At 36.8% G+C, this 17,618-nt stretch overlaps 1 protein-coding gene across 3 annotated transcripts in view; it reads left to right on the top strand.

The window, feature by feature from the left end:
- The window catches only part of CKAP5 (cytoskeleton associated protein 5), a 107,880-nt gene that overhangs the window by 48,730 nt on the left and 41,532 nt on the right, over positions 1 to 17,618 (top strand). For all 3 annotated transcript variants that reach the window (XM_026511986.4, XM_026511987.4, XM_044388977.3), the window contains exons 9-18: positions 3,582 to 3,686; positions 6,175 to 6,264; positions 6,378 to 6,542; positions 7,121 to 7,249; positions 7,809 to 7,991; positions 10,739 to 10,852; positions 11,399 to 11,509; positions 12,467 to 12,559; positions 15,210 to 15,395; positions 15,847 to 15,941. In XM_026511986.4, the coding sequence (XP_026367771.2) occupies positions 3,582 to 3,686; positions 6,175 to 6,264; positions 6,378 to 6,542; positions 7,121 to 7,249; positions 7,809 to 7,991; positions 10,739 to 10,852; positions 11,399 to 11,509; positions 12,467 to 12,559; positions 15,210 to 15,395; positions 15,847 to 15,941 (1,271 nt within the window). The remainder of the gene's footprint in view (positions 1 to 3,581; positions 3,687 to 6,174; positions 6,265 to 6,377; positions 6,543 to 7,120; positions 7,250 to 7,808; positions 7,992 to 10,738; positions 10,853 to 11,398; positions 11,510 to 12,466; positions 12,560 to 15,209; positions 15,396 to 15,846; positions 15,942 to 17,618) is intronic.

Below are 17,618 nucleotides of genomic sequence, written 5' to 3'. Positions count from 1 at the left end.
GGCACTAAGAGAGGGAAATGGGATTCTAGTGGCATTGAGAACTTCAGATTCTCTCTAAATTCCAGCCTACAATTATTATCTGTAATCTTATTACTTGTCCCTGAATTCTCGGTGCCTCAGTTAAAAGCTTTTATTTTTTTCTTGTCTAATGATACAAATATTAATTGGTTCTCTACATGCATTTTCGTAGGATATTAGGTATTCAAATAAATACTGTTCTGTGATTTCCTTTGGCATTTGAATATAAATATATTCTCTCTATTTACAGAGAGGATCATGGATTTTATATTTGGGTAGACAAAGACAATAGATTTTTGTGAGAAACTTCTCCCTCTTCACATGGTGGAGTGGGGGGTGATCAAAGGCTTACAAACAAGTAAAAAGAAATTTAATTTTGCAGCTAAAATATTTAAAACAATGAGAAGTTAACTTCAGTTGTATAAATAAACCAGGAACAAGGCATTTAAAAAATGTTTATGTTTTACTTGCATGTAAACACGAACTTCATCTCCATATTGTGTTGACTTAACAGAGACATGTCAAAAATGGGGAAATGAGGAAATGGAAGAGAAGGAGACCGAATAGGCTACAGACCAATCCCTTATCCCTCCATAAATGGTCTCTTCTCTCTGTTGACTATATCAAGAAATCCCACTAAGCTCCCAATTTTTTTGCCTTATACAAGAAATGCCGAACTACTCATTTTGAAATTCCTTTCAGTATTCCTGAAATTAGTTCTTAAACTGTCTTCTTTCAAGTTGTCACATGACTTAGCATATTTTGTGGGCTTTCCTGTTTTCACAGGTTATAGTTCTTTCATTTATAAGATACTTTCTCCCCTACCCCTTACTCCACCTCCACCCCCCCACTAGCTTCTTTGACTTGGCTAATTACCTATGAATGCTGGTAGATATATATATATATTTACATCTTTAGATTAAGGTTTGGGTCTTCAAGGTATTTTATTATGCACGCTTGCTAACTTTTTTTGTAGTATTAACCTTTTTTTTCACTTGGTCTTTCTACATTTCCCCCTTTACTCCTTAGATTCATCATAGTTTTCTAAACATGGTGGATTTCATTGACTCTTGACTTTGTCAACAGAGTGTTTTTGTTTTGGTTACTATTAACCAGTAGCTTACATTATTAGTTTAAAATAAATACTAATTGATAATTAACAGCTGACCCTTGAACAACACAGGTTTGAATTGCATGGGTCAATTTACATGAGGATTTTTTTCAATAAGTAAAGAACAGTACTAGAAATGTATTTTCCTTGTGATTTTCTTAATAACATTTTCTTTCTCCAGCTTACTTTATCATAAGAATATAGAGTATAATACATATAACATACAAAATATGTGTTAATCAACTGTTTATGTTATCAGAAAGGCTTCTGTAGTAATTAAGTTTTGGGGGAGTCAAAAGTTATATGTTGATTTTCGACTGCACGGGGGTGTCAGTGCCCCTAACCCTCACATTGTTCAAGGATCAACTGTGCTTAAAATCATATTGTAGGCCTAGAGTTATGGGAGAAGTGATAGCACTTTTAATTATAAAATATTTCCCATTATTTAGGTTAAATTAACATTGTGAGCTAAAGCTTCCTTTCCCTAGTCTAGAACAGCGTCATGGAGATTTTCAAATCTGGAATGGAATCCCCCCCATATATATGCTATTTTTCTTAAAAATAAATAATTCTCCACCTTCCCCACTCCCCATTTCTCAATTTAGAACAACTTGTTTAATTAAACTTTGATGTTTGACAACGAGTGTTGAAGGCAGATAGGCCTGGTCCATAACTCACCTGTAAGTTCATTCAATCCTTTACCATCTTGAGCTATAATAGGGTCACAGGATCCTCTTCAAGATTTCCATCAGGACCATCAGTGTCTAGGGTTCAGCTCCTATTGATTATTGCTCTAATGGTGGATAGGGATTGATTGATGGTCTTTTCCTTTTGAGCTATATTAAAATACTGGTTGCAAATCCCATCCCAGATTCATTGAACTAAGATTTCTTCGAATGGGGTCTGGCATGTTTTCGATGACCATCCCTAGAATATACATTTATATGCTAAATATGAAGTCTAGCATCTAAATAATTCCTTTAAGTTCTTTTGGTTAAAAAAAGATAATCCAAACATTTATAAATGCCGATAGTGAGTTTAATACAGAACTGAATGGAAGCTTTTTCTCTATGGATTTATAGTAGTTAGGAATTTAACAAAATGTTTATTAGGACGCTGATCTTATCTTCTCATAAGAAAAACAAATTTGCCATAACATGAATTTACAGTGTGAATATGCTTTAGTAAAGAAAGCAAAAGCTTTGGAGTCAAAACAGAGCTGGGTTTAAATCACATCACATTTGCTAGCTCTGACCTTGAGCAAGTTAATCTATTTAATTTTTGAAATCTGCAAAATTTGATATTACCTAGTTTATAGGGTTTTGGTTGAAAAATTAAACAAAGTAAGGATTGTAAAGCACCTATAAAATTATGGCATCTAATTTGTTTTTCATAAATGTTAATCTTGCCTCTTAATCATTACTCCTTAGCACTGAGGGAGTGCATGTAGATGCCATCTAGAACTTCCTTGCATGCTATGCATTAGGGATTGTTTAATTCAGGGAATCTGGAAGGAAGCATTCTATTTATGGAATACAAGATCTTAGGGACTAAATAAAGTCTGAGATGGAATGGAAGCATTACTTCTACCCAGGAAAAGAGTATAGTGTGAAAGGAGGGTGGTGGCATAAATAATGCTGGAGGAAATTCTGCTAAGAGACTCTAAATGCACGCTTGAGGATCGTTAGGTATGTAAAATGGCAGCCGCAAGGCCAGAAGCTCCCTCAGAGGAATGGTTGCAATGGCATTTGCAACTTGGAGTCCCCATGGACTTCTTGGAGATACTTATACCAGTTTCTACTGGTGCTCTTTGGGTAGAAACGTTGGAGCTGTTGCCCTGTGGCATCTTTCCTCTGAGATCCACTGTCTTTTGGCTTTTCCTGGCCCAGAACAAAGTCAGCAGGCCTGCAGCTTCTCTTCCATTATCAGAGTCCCCTCCTGCAGAGTTGTGCGACTCTGACATCCTAGACTACCACTAATGGAAAGTTAGCTATTTGCAGTTGTGGTTTTATGTCTATGTTATCGGTAGAACTTTAAGGTAGGAGACTAAACAGGATGAAAGGACACCCTCAAATTTGATATTGTCAAGGAAGAATTTTCCTCTTTTGTAGGAAACAAAATTGGCTATCCGTTAGCATAACAGCTTGCCAGGGTTCTTTTAAGAATACATTTTCAGGGGCCCCTGGGTGGCACAGCGGTTAAGCGTCTGCCTTCGGCTCAGGGCGTGATCCTGGCGTTATGGGATCGAGCCCCACATCAGGCTCCTCTGCTATGAGCCTGCTTCTTCCTCTCCCACTCCCCCTGCTTGTGTTCCCTCTCTCGCTGGCTGTCTCTGCCCCTGTCGAATAAAAAAAAAAAAAAAATCTTAAAAAAAAAAAAAAGAATACATTTTCAGTTCCCTTCTCCAGAGTTGTGACTGTTTTTGTTTTCCTTTCTTCCCCCCTCTTTGTAGGTTGTTGGAAAGGACACCAATGTCATGTTGGTGGCTTTGGCAGCAAAATGTCTTACTGGCCTGGCTGTTGGGCTAAGGAAGAAATTTGGACAATATGCAGGACATGTGAGTAACACTCCTTTTTAGATACAGATCAGCATTACCACGAGTGTCAGGTTAGCTTGCTTTATGTTTTAAAACAGCTCTTTGGAATAGATCTCTATATATTGGACAAAGTGAATTTTTCACTAAGTTTTATTAATATTGAGCATAACCCCTTACAACATTTTAGTAAAGATGTCAGTTATAACTAAATTCATTAGCTTTATATAGGAAATTGGGTACATGGCCTAAACACTTAGTTGAGTTGATTTGCTTATTACTTATTTACTTACTAATATTTTGCTTTGTTCTTATAAGATTATATGCAGTATAACAGGATAAACTGAGACTTGTGATAACCACCCAGAGTGGTTATGAAAGTAGGAAAGGCAGTATAAAACCAGAAGGGAAGATGAATATATAAAATGTATATTATAGTGTTTTCTTATTCAAAAAATAATAATTTACTTATATACTTGAAACATTTTATATAGATTCCACTCTTGGTGGTATATCAGTTTAATTTATTCTAAGAAATGTGACTGGAGACATTGTGGAATATACTCTCTTCTTTGTGTAAATTTAGATGCACTCAAGTTTGGTAACAGTTTTAATAAATAGAGATGTTTTCTTTTACTGTGGCATTTGTCAATTGGCCTCTAAATATGGTCTGAATTACTTAGAATGGTGCAGCATTCTGAAATTGACTATACTAAACTTCAGGGTTGAACTTACTAGCCACTTGATTATTTGATTACCTAGAATGACTTTTGAGGCTCCTCATAGTTTGTAGTCATGTGTCAGTTTTATGTTGTGAAGTTAATGTCTAAGCTCAGTTATGGTATTTGGAGCTTGCTTACTCATAGCATTAAAAATAATTTCAGAGAACTTAACTGAAAAAAAAAAAAGACACTACCAAATAAAAATGAGTCATGACTAACTTGTTAGCAGGGAAATAAAAATATGGGTCCATAAAACCCTTAGACATGTAAATTATGAATTGGAATAAAACTATAAACAATATTTTATAGCAATAATACTTATTATGCAATACTTATATGTGTATGTGCAATCAGTGTGTTAATTAACTTTTGGTAAGTTTTATGTTACTTATTAGCATACTTTTTTTAAAAAGAATATACTTTTGTCTTAGTAATAACTTTTAACCCAGAAAACAATTTTTAAGTTACATTTTAATTTACTAAATCCTGGTCGATGCTTACCTGGCCCAGTTTGACTTCTGATTCTGGCTTTGTGACATTTTGTTATGTAGCTTAAAGTTACAGAGCTTATAGTTTAGAGTATCTCCCCATCCCCCTTAAAACTATTATACAGTATTTGATGTCAAGCATATTAATGGCTCAGGTTTATTTTCTTTAGCTATTTATAAGCTATCTTTTTCGTAAAATACATAAAAAAGTGAACTTTAGCTTTATAACCATTAAAAGATCTTGATTTTCAAGTTTATAATTAACTCCTAGTATTAAAAAGTCTTTTATATTTCTCCATGGAAACTGTGCTCCTTCTGGTCTCTGTCACTTCTGGGAAATCTTAAAAAAATTGTTTTGGATGCCTTTGAGCTTTGCTATATCTTTTGGGCCTTAAAAGACAACTTTAATTTGCCTGCTAGCACAGTGCCTGGCGCTCAATAGATATATTAGGTATTCAATAAATATTTTATGAATTGCAGATGATTTATAAGATAAAAATTATAAAAATTCCAACTTTATTGATCTAAACATAGTACTTGAATAAGAGGATATCCTTCTGATCAAAATTGCTATGATTTTTAGTTCTATTGCTTTTTCTTAGTGTAGTAAAGTGGGGGAGACATCCCAGTCTAGTGAAGTTTTTCAGAATCTTAGGTGGGGAAAAAAATTATATACTATACCTGTTCTCCCCTATCCTGAGTCCGCCTAGTTGAGAATCTTTTTGTCTAATAAGAGATGTTACTGATAGAAATGGTTATATGGGTGCATTAAGATGCAGATGCAGAAAAAGGGTTGAGAAGCACTGCTACCATGGTGCAGAATGGGAACCCTTAATTGTTCTGGCATAAGATCCTCGTGCCCTTCAAGAAAGCAGATGACTTTTTATCCATCTTGGATGTTCACTTTGTTTTGGTAGCACCAAACCTTGTTTAATAATGGCTTGATTGAGATATAACTTACATACGATAAAATTCACCCTCTTAAGGTGTCTAATTAAGTGGCTTTAATATATTCACAAGGTTGTAGAACTGTCACGACCCTCTAATTCCAGAACATTTTCATCACCCCCCAGAAAACCCCTCTACCCATCAGCAAGCACTCCCTACTGGCAGCCACTAATCTATTTCTGCCTGTGTGGACTTGACATTTCATGGAATCATTTAAATGGATCATATATATGTGGTCCTTTATGACTCGCTTCTTTGATGTGGCATATTTTCAAGGTTCATTCATGTGGCATGTCAGTACCTTGTTTGTTTTTGTTGCTGGCAAAATAATATTCCAGCTGTTCGATTTTACAGGTTGTGCCAACCATTTTGGAAAAATTCAAAGAGAAGAAGCCTCAAGTGGTACAAGCCCTGCAGGAGGCAATCGATGCCATCTTCCTCACTGTAAGGCCACAGCATGAGTTTGCACTTCGGTCTGAAGTAAATTTTGTCAGTGTAATATTTTGATTATTCTTACAGTTGAGAAAAGCTCAGTGACCATGCTTCCTTTTCTACAGACCACACTACAGAACATCAGTGAGGATGTTTTAGCAGTCATGGATAATAAAAATCCAACCATCAAGCAGCAGACATCGCTTTTCATTGCAAGAAGCTTCCGCCACTGCACTGCTTCTACTCTGCCAAAGAGCTTGCTAAAGCCCTTTTGTGCTGCTCTACTTAAGGTAAAGACTTCACTTTGGAATTGGGGAAATTTCTTATATATAAAAATCTTAGGGAAGATTTTTTTTCCATATTAATTATGAACGGGGACTGCTTGACTTTCAGATTTCAGTAGATTATGGTCTTTTAAGGAACAGATCCTCTGTAGCTTTGGAAACTGAATCCAAATTCTTGTACTCTGTGTTCCCATTCCCAAAGAAAAGTACAAGTTAGCTTTATGATTCCACTAACTGCTAAACATTTTGTTTCTTATTTGGCCCATATACTGGTGTTCTCCTGGATCTGGCCAAGCGCACAGGCGTACAATTTGGAGTCTTTGAAGATCATTTGCATATGAGGCGTTTTAAATAGAGAATAGGAGGAAAAGGAAGGACTTATTTGCTGAATGGATTACCAGAGGTTTCCTTAACCCAAAAAGAGTATGTGAAAGAGTAACTGTTAGTTGGCAAAAGGAAAGCTACACTTAGCTTCAGTAAACTGTAAAAAGCAAGTTCTTTATCAATAATCACCAGTCTGAATTAAAATTAATAATACCTAAACTATCTTTTATTAAGATCATTTTTCTTCTTCTGGGCCACAGCACATTAATGATTCTGCTCCTGAGGTCAGAGATGCTGCATTTGAAGCATTGGGTACTGCTTTGAAAGTGGTGGGGGAGAAAGCAGTAAATCCATTCTTAGCTGATGTGGACAAACTCAAGCTTGATAAGGTAGGTTAATGATAGATTATAATGAAATTGGACAACAATCCTATCTCTTTGTATTACAATTTTGTTTCGATTTTGTCTATTTCATGAAGACAAAAATGCTGATCAGCTTGTGAAAGTTCTTTCATTTGCCCCTGGTAGTTTAGGCCTAGAGTGTGAAAACACAGCTTCTGAGGGTTTAAATTTCATCTGAAGCTACAGCAGTGATATGAGTAGAAATAGCTTTCAAATTATAAAAAACAAACAATAAAAAACAAAAAAACCTGGGTGATCAGTCCATAGAGGAGGTAAAAAGAATGTTTTAAGATAAAATTGTTTCTAATATCTGGAAGATTACCTTTCTAAATATGAATGTTTTCTATCAAAAATATGGTTATTATATGTTTATTATAATTTTAATTTGTGTAGAAATAAAATGTAAGAAAGTGGATAATTTATTTTTGCTGAAAAGGAAACTTTCTGGATTCTCATATAGTTGTTTAGATGACTTATTAAGTACTGATACAGTGATTATATTTCAGAGCTTGGGCTTAATGATGTTCATCTTAATTTCATTCTCTAGATCAAAGAATGTTCGGAAAAGGTAGAGCTGGTACATGGTAAGAAAGCTGGACTAGCCGCTGATAAGAAGGAATTCAAGCCTGTTCCTGGAAGGACTGCCACTTCAGGGGCTGCAGGAGATAAGGACACAAAGGACATTTCAGCACCCAAACCAGGACCCTTAAAAAAGGCACCTGCTACTAAGGTTAATAGATGACTTGGAAAACATGGTTTAAAAGTTAGAATTTAGTAAGGCAGGATCTGAATCTCAGGTTCATGGTTGTCCTTCCAGTATGATTTCATTTGAGAAATGAACTCATTACCACATTGAAAATATAGCACAACATCCATCAGCAAGGAGTATTCCAACAATACATTTGGTTAAGTAAACTTTAATAGAGCTAAAAATGGTAATGAAGGTACAGGAGTGCATTTTGAGAGATCATAAAGTACCATTAAATAAAGAAAGTGTGGCAAGGCACCGAACATTAATAATGTCACCTTGGTCATTTTGCTCCTCATGTTGCTAAATCACAACACCAAGTCTACATACCAGTCACGGTCTTGTGCCTTTGTACAGGCGTAGAAAAGGGAAATGCCTAAAGGTGAATATGGCATTCTTTTAGAGAACACTTATCCTGTGGACTCTCTGAAGAATGAAATTATCTGCTATAGATGCAGAAAGTTTATTCCTTTCCCCACCCTAAACCCCAGCATGAAGTTAGGGAAGAGAACTGGTGTTTAATAAAGCATCACTTTGGGAAGTGCTTTACCTAAATAATCTCATTTAATCATCAAACAACTCTTGAAATAAGAATTTTGTGATTCCCGTTTTTCTGGAAAGGGAAAACAAGGCTCAGCAAGGTTAAATATTCTGCATATTTTCTTACAACTCACTCTGATATTTTTATTGTTCACTTGTTTGCTCTGTCACCCCACACCATATTGTAAACTTTAAAGGATAAAGATCTTGTCACTGCTCAGTCCCATATGCACAGACGAGTTTCTGGCAGACAGCAGGAACTGGGCACACATTTGGTGAATGGCTAGAGTTGCAGAACTGGGATTTGGACCCAGGTGTCTCTAACTACATTCTGTCTACTTTCATTCATATTATACGGTTTCTTCAGCATTCTCATGTGTGGTTGGGAGCCGTTCCCTTCTGTCTCACTTGCTGTTGCCTCTCTGGACAATGACCTAGGCACAGTACCTTAAGGCCTCTTATCTTGCTGAACCCTGCCAGGCTAGACAGCTTTCTCTTACAAAGAGTCCTTAAAAAAAAAAAAAAAGTGGGGGAGCAACCTGCTTTATTCTTCTTTTGAAAAGATTTATTACCAATATGCCTATTAATCGAGTAAACATATATATGTCTATAAAAATATGTATATATGTAGGAGATTTGTTAATTGAGGTACCTCTCTCTACAGAGAGTGCTAAAAGGATCCAGAAGAGTTGTTCTAGTTAGTCAAAGAGTATAAAATTTTCTATTTTTAGGGTCAGAAAATGAAATCTCTATCAGGTTGTTTTTATAAACCAGCAAAATTGTACTACAGATATGAGCTGGCAAGTATTGGAGGTCTTCATACGATTAAAAAACCCAGCATTTTCGTTTTGGCTAACTACACCTTAAAAGCTGAGATTATGTTCAAAATAACATTGGTTTCAGAGGTGGTCTGGATGTTGAAGACTAAGTTGACTCTCTGTTATTTTATCTTTCTTAGGTTTGGGGCGTAGTTTAATAAATATCCAAAATGGAAAGAAGGAATGATGTGAACAGTGATGTGTGTTACCATATTAACATTACTGCCATTGGCTGTGTGCCTTGTGATAAGCTGTGATTTTCTTGTGACCTTTCAAAACTGGAGTGATACACATTTAAATCAAGATATTTAAATAAAGAGAGTATTAGCAGATAGAAGCTAGTGGGTATAATAAAAAGTATGACCAACTGAAGTTTATTCCAGGATTGCAAGGATGGTTCAATATTAATATTCAAAAACTTAACTAAATTTAGAGATGAAAAGAAATCTAATTTCAGACACTGAAAAGGAATATAATAGATTTTGGCATATCTTCATGATAAAAAATTCTTAACCACATACTTTGACGTGGCTAAATATATAGAGAAAGATGTATCGACAGCAGTAGACCCAGCAAACCACAAGTCAGCATCATGCTTCATAGTGATGAAACACTAGTATTCCTGTGAAAGTGAGGAGTAAAACAGAGAATGCCTGCCAGTACCCTTATTGTTTAATAACGTTCTCCAGTTAGATAAAAGAATAAAGTAAAACTTGTGTTAATATGAGGAAGGAAAAGGCGGAGTTACCACTTGCAATCATATGGTCATATACTTGGGAAATTAAAGTAGGCCAGCTGAAGCACTGTCACAGCAATAAAAAGATTCATTTCTGTGGCCATCTTCAACACAGCTAGACCACTCGCTGGCATTGCCGTTAACAACCGCTCTAGTCCTTCAAAATTAGGTAGTTCTGCATTGAGTTAATAATATGTTTTCCTGTTATTGGGGTATCCGGTGGTGAGGTATTGGTTAGCTGCTAGAAGTTAGAAACTGTCCTTTACTAGTGTAAGAAAGATTTAGAGGTATTTAAGGGCATCAAATGTTAATTCTCAATCTGTAAATGTAGTATAATTCCAGTACATTTTCACTTCATTTATCTCTTTATCTCATTCTGAATTAGAGGTTCTTAATAATGGGGGTCTGCAGATTTCCCCATGAATGGTCTTCAGGAGGTCTGTCTGCCCTTGAACTCCCCTTGAAAGTGTTAAGTTCTGTGGGTACCAAAAATACCCTGTATTTTATTGGTTGAGTGGTCCTTCATTTTTAATCAAATTTTCAGAGCGTCTCTGGCCCAAAAAAGTTGAAAAACCACTGTTCTAAGTCCTAAGTGGTTTAGTGTAGTTTAGTTTTTGTTTTTTAATTGCTTTTAGGCTGGTGGGCCACCTAAGAAGGGGAAAACAGCTGCACCAGGAGGTGCAGGGAGCGCTGGAACCAAGAACAAGAAAGGATTGGAGACCAAAGAAATAGTGGAGCCGGAGCTCTCGGTCAGTATTCTGCAAGGTGCCTCAAACTCATAAAAGCGTGGAAGGTCAATTCCTACAAGATTTGAGATCTTTGTTTGCTGAGTTCTATAACATATAGTTAATCGATAATTTTTAGCTTATTAAAACTGTGCCTTGGATGAACTTCCCCTTTATTATAGTAGAATAGAAGCTTCAGATACTATCGCATACCTGTGGAGTGTTCATGTAGTTTGGCCTGGGGTATTTTTACATTCTTGTCATCTGTTTCCTTAAGCAGTTCTTTTTTTTTTTTTTTTTTTTTTTTTTTTTTTTTTTTTTTAATTTATTTATTTGAGATAGAGAGCATGTGAGAATGAGCATATTGCCAGGGCGGGGTGGGAGGGGGAAGAGGGAAGGAGAATCTTAAGCAGGCTCTGCGCTGAGTGTGAGCCCGACCCAAGACTCCTTTTCATGACCTTGAGATCACGGCCTGAGCTGATGAAACAGAGTTGGACACTTTAACCGACTGCACCACCCAGGTGTCCTCCCTTAAGCAATTCTTAATTTTAATGTTTTTGTATCTTACAGATAGAAGTATGTGAAGAAAAAGCTTCAGCTGTCCTTCCTGCTACCTGTATACAGCTTCTAGACAGCAGTAACTGGAAGGAAAGGCTGGCCTGTATGGAAGAGTTCCAAAAGGTAGATAGATGCATGGGGATGAGTTCAATGTGAAAGAACATTACATTATATAGAAGTGATGAAATTGACAAAGTGCTTGTGCTACTTGCTGTGTTTTATATCCATTGAACATGCTTTGGGGTGTTAACTAAAGATGGGGGGTTGGTTTTTTAGTAGCTCTGTAGTGTTTATCTTTCAATATCTGCTTTCTATGGCTTCTGTAAGCTCATAACTTAGTACTTAAGAAAAGTAGGTTTATTCTGAATTACAAGATTTAGATGAATTTTAATATCATGATATTTGCTCATTAACCTTACATTGTTACCATTAACCTAACCAAACAGGTCGCTCCACTTAAACCACCCGTCATCCATTTCTCTGTTTCATTCTTTGTTGTCATGATTCGTAAGAAGAACAGACATCATGACTTGGTATGAGAAGCTCCTTTCAGAAATCTGTATTGGAAAGGAGCATGGTAGCTCCTTTTGACATTTACTCTGATTCTAATCAGGAGGGTACATAGAAACCACAAGAGCACTGGGACTTGAGGCAGGAGACCTGGCTTTCAGTCCTGCATGTGCCAAGCATCAGGTTTAGACCTGAGTTTGTAAATCTTTGAAACTTAATACTTAACCACTTCTAACCTATATGTTTTTAGGAAAATCAGATAACTGACAATATGTATAAGCAGTTTCTCCCACACACTGAGCAAATGAAAACCGTTATGGTTACATGCCTTGGACCAAATTCTTTGTGAAATTCTGAAATGTAGGGTGGGTGTTGGGAAGAGTTTCAATGGTATTAATATAAAACAACTGTACATCAAATATCACCTTAAGAAACAAAGCTATCTAAGCTTCCTCTATAACCTTCCTTGTTTCCATTTCTCTTTTAAGTCACCTACTTGACTTTTTTATTTACCATTTTCCCTGGCTGATCATTAACCCCCTAACTTTCAGTCTGTTGTTTTACTTTAAGGCTGTTGAACTAATGGATCGAACTGAAATGCCATGCCAGGCATTAGTGAGGATGCTGGCCAAGAAACCTGGATGGAAAGAAACCAATTTTCAGGTAAGTTTAAATTGGGGATTTTAAGATCTTTCATTGAAGTAATTTCCAGCATATGGAGTGAGAGAGGTATAATTTTGGAAATGATTTTTAGCCTTTCTTAAAAAAATCACTCAACCCATGTGTCATATAACTTTAAATGTAAACAGTGGAGTGTGTGCATTTCAATTAAACACATCTTTGTGTAATTGGGAGTTTATATATATGGAAGTATCATCTATGTATAGTTTGTGTAATTTACGTATATGCATTTTTATCCTCATTAGTTAGGCCTAGAAGCCCCCTAATCTTCACATATGCAAGAGAGATATAAACAGGGAGAGAAGTTTCTTATTTGTCTGGATAAAAGATAAATGATCTTTAAATTGCCAATGAAAAATTGCCACATAGTTTAATGTATTAACTGATAATAGAGATGGAATTTAACAGTGGTGTTATTAGTATAAAAAGTAGGTGTAAGGGAAGGTATAAGAAAGTGATACAGGAAGGAAAAGGAGAAAAGTTTCTTTCTCCTCTAGATACTCATAGACCTTGTGGAAACAAAAGTTTGAAATATGTCAGGTTTATTTTTGGCATCCCGCTAGTCTCTTTTTTGCTTCTCTTCTGCCACCTCTTGTTCTCTCTTTAGGATCCTTGGCTTCCTCACACACTGTGTTCCCTGAGCACTGTTCCAGCACCTCAGCCATACCATCCAGCTCCACGAAGCCTTCCTCTGCTGGGAGGGTCTTACCCTGCCCTCCCCCCTACACGCCACTTGTAAAACCCCTCTTTGTGCAGCCTCTTAGGTGAAAAAGCATACCTGATTTGAGCTAATACCCTCCTATGTGTTAGATCCATAGCAAAGGATAATTTTATATATGTATTTTTCTTCAAAACAACTTTATTGAGCGTATAAAACCCACCATTCTGAAATGTACAATGTAGCAGTTCTTAGTGTATTTGCAGAGTTCTGCAACTCCTACCACTCTATAATTTTAGAATATTTTCATCACTCCAGAAAGAAACCCATACCCATCAGCAGTCACTCTCTTTCTCCGCAAATTTCTCCCCCTACCCCCTAGTCCCTGGGCAACTGTTACTCTACTTTCTGTCTCTATGGATTACTTCTCCTGGACATTTCATATAATGAAATTTCTTTTACTTAGCATAATATTTTCCGTGTTCACCTATATGGTAGCATGTATCAATTCTACATTCTTTTTTTTTTTTTTTTTTAAAGATTTTTTATTTATTTATGTGACAGAGATAGAGACAGCCAGCGAGAGAGGGAACACAAGCAGGGGGAGTAGGAGAGGAAGAAGCAGGCTCATAGCGGAGGAGCCTGATGTGGGGCTCGAACCCATAACGCCGGGATCACGCCCTGAGCCGAAGGCAGACGCTTAACCGCTGTGCCACCCAGGCGCCCCTCTACATTCTTTTTTATCACTAAATAATATTCCATTGTATGGCTATAGAACATTTTATTTACCTATTTATAAGTTGAAGGGAATTGGTGGTATTTCCACTTTTTGGCTATCTCTGTGAACATTCATCCACAAGTTTTTGTGTGAGCACATTTTTTTCTTTAAAGATTTATTTACTTACTTTAGAGAAAGAGGGAGAGCGTGTGTGAGCAGGGGGAGGGGGAAAGGGAGAGAGAGAATCCCAAGCAGATGCCCCACTGAGCATGGAGCCCAACACAGGGCTCGATCTCATGACCCTGAGATGACCTGAGCCGAAATTAAGAGTGGGACGCTCAGCCGGCTGAGCCACCCAGGTGCCCCTGTGTGAGCACATTTTTAATTCTCTTGGATATGCACCTAGAAGTAAAATTGCTGGGTCATATGGTAACTATGTTTAACTTTTTGAAGAACTTCCAAACGGTTTTCCAATGTGGCTTCACCATTTTATATTCATACCAGTAGTACAAGAGAATTCTAATTTCTGTACCTCCTCACCAACTCCTGTTATTTAAATATTCAAATAGGAGAAATATTGAAGGACAAAGAGGCTCCAGGAGCCATACATCTGCCGCCATCTTCTTCACATCATCTTCTTTTCACATCTTCTTCATTGTTCTGCTTAAAAATCTACAAGTTCTTTAAATCTGTCAAGTTCTGTTATGTGTGTGTGTCCATGAGGGTTATAGTTTTTTATGGGCAGCATTAGTGGGAACTCTTGAGTTATGCAGTTAGTTTGGTCATTTATTATGTATTTCAAGGTGTGTATTCAGTACTATATGCAAATAATTGTAAGAAGAGGAGAATAGAGAAACTAATTTTTTTCAGTTCATAAACTTCTCATGTACTAACATTGCTTGTTAATATTTTAAAACATTGAATTTGGTTTTTTTCTCTCTTGCTGTCAATTGCCTATTTTAATTGATAATAAGGATAAAAATTATTTTTCTTCTTTGTTTAAAATTGTCATTTTTAAGGGCATCTGGCCAGCTCAGTCGGTAGAGTGTGAGGTTCTTGATCCCAGGGTCACGAGTTTGAGCCCCATGTTGGATGTAGAGATTACTTAAAAAATAAATTAAGTAAATTAATAATATTGTCATTTTTAGTTTGGTCATGTTCTCAGTTGTCTCTGTTAAATCTTCAGGCTGCCATAAAAATCAGTAAATCGTGTCTTTAGCTTCCTCCTAACTTTATGACTCTTTATCCTTGTTCAGGTGATGCAGATGAAGCTTCACATAGTTGCTCTGATTGCACAGAAGGGGAATTTTTCCAAAACTTCTGCTCAGATTGTTTTGGATGGTCTCGTGGATAAGATTGGAGATGTGAAATGTGGGAACAATGCAAAAGAAGCTATGACAGCAATAGCTGAAGCCTGCATGTTGCCATGGACAGCTGAACAGGTTAGTGACAGAGCTCTCTCTCCCTAGCTTTTCCCAAATTTTAATTTAAGCTTAGTAATGAAACTGTAGTTCTTTTCTTCTCAAGTCAAACCATTTTTATAGCCTGCATTTTTATCTTTATCTCTAATAATATGCTGTTGCCTGATAATTAGAATTTATCTTGGCCAAGAATATTCTATTAAAAGATGAGAGTGATTTTCTCTTAAGACATTATAATTCAGAGTGATCACTAATGAAAGTTGTAAAGTCCAGAATGCTTTTAATACTACTGTCACTTACCTCATTTTCTTGTGTAAGTTAAATATGTCATTCCTAAGGCATTCTTGCAGTTCTATCAAGGTCGGAAAAACCATGCTTAATCCACTCCTGCCTTTATGCCATACTATATTTCTGTGAGAAATATGAGAAAAAACACATGCTTGTTTTTGTTTTTTCCCCTCTTTTGCTTCAGGTTATGTCAATGGCTTTCTCACAAAAGAATCCCAAGAATCAGTCAGAAACCCTGAATTGGCTATCAAATGCAATCAAAGAATTTGGTTTTTCTGGGTAAGTCAGAAAGAAATCAGGTACAAAATAATTAAATATTGTGCCTATCTCTAATTGGTGATTCTGTCTGCTGTAGCTATCTCTGCTATTTCTGAGACGCCAGGGCTGGGTCGACTAATTTACATAAAACAAAACTGCCTTTGTTCCTCAGAAGTCTGTATTGGCTCATGCTCCTGCATTTTCAGGTCCACTAACATTAGAGCTAAGTTATTTTTCCTTAAGTGTCAACTATCCCTCAGAAAAGCCATTTCCAAGGATTTCTAGTCAAATATATTTGGAAATTACTACATATGACCACATTTGTTTAGAGACCTATCATGCATGTTGATGAATTAAAGTCTCTCAAGGTCATGCAACAGAGAAGCTTGCCTGTTAACCCACTGTTTCCCAAACTTGTTTGAGTATTGAACACATTTCTTTATTTAACAAAATTTTATAGAGCTTACTTTATGCCAGGCACTTTTTTTTTTTTAAGATTTTATTTATTTGAGAGAAGAGATAGCAACAAAAATAGCGAAAGAGAGCAGGAATAGGGAGCCCGAACTGGGGCTCGATCCTAGGACCCCGGTCATGACCTAAACCAAAGACAGACACTTAATTGACTGAGCCACCCAGGTGCCTCTTGAAAACTCTTATTTAATGTACCATGTCAGATGTTTTAGTCATTTCAGGTTGGAGGGTATAGTCATCTTCTGTTATCTCATCTTGGCAAGAAGCCACCCAGGCGCCCCTATTGCCAGGCACTTTCTAAATAATAATTCATTTGATTTAATTCTCATAAAAACCATGTGAGGTATTGTTATTCCCACTTTATACATGTGGAAACTGGGGCACAGAGAGCTTGAGTAATCTGGCCAGGTCACAGTTCTAAAGTGGCAAAGCCAAGATTTGAATCCAGACATTCTGGTTCCAAGAGAAAATACTGTAACTGCTATACTATGTTGCCTTTCCCTGTGCTGTGCTGTTTTTTACAAAGTACCTCTTAAAATCTTTCAAAATGGTTTTCTAGGGGCGTCTGGGTGGCTCAGTCAGTTAAGCGTCTGACTTCGGCTCAAGTCATGATCTTAGGGTCCTGGGATCGAGCCCTACATCAGGCTCCTCGCTCCTCAGAGAGTATACTTGTCCCTCTGTCCCTCACCCTGCTTGTACTCTCTCTCCCTGTCTCAAATAAATAAAATCTTAAAAAAAAAATAGTTTTCTACATTCTACCAAATAAAGAAATACTGCTCTAGAAGTTGTCATTCAAGTGACATTCAAGCAAAGACACAATTGTGTGGAGGCACCTGGGTGGCTCAGTCAGTTAAGTGTCTGCCTCTGGGTCTCAGGTCATGGTCTCGGGGTTGTGAGATCAAGCTCAGTGTTGGGCTCCGTGCTCAGTGGGAGTCTGCTTGAGATTCTCACCTTCTCCCTCTGCCCCTCCCCATCATGCACACGCTTTCTCGCTCTCTGAAATAAAATAAATAAAATCTTAAAAATAAATAAAAATAGCAGGGAGTGATTGTTCTTCAGTAGGTAGTAGAGGGGAATGAGTTGGGGAGGTAGGGAGTGGGAAGAGATAATATGGGAGAAAGAACTGGGCCAGGTCACATTGGGCCTCAGAGTTTTGAGTAAGTTGGAATCCATTAGATGGTTTTAAGCAGAAGAGTAATAGGATCATTTGGACCATAGTCCGAATAG

The sequence above is a fragment of the Ursus arctos genome, unplaced genomic scaffold (genome assembly GCF_023065955.2).
Source record: "Ursus arctos isolate Adak ecotype North America unplaced genomic scaffold, UrsArc2.0 scaffold_23, whole genome shotgun sequence".
Taxonomy (NCBI): Eukaryota; Metazoa; Chordata; class Mammalia; order Carnivora; family Ursidae; genus Ursus; species Ursus arctos.
The sequence above is the reverse complement of the archived record's forward strand: the minus strand, read 5'-3'. Positions and strand labels throughout refer to the sequence as shown.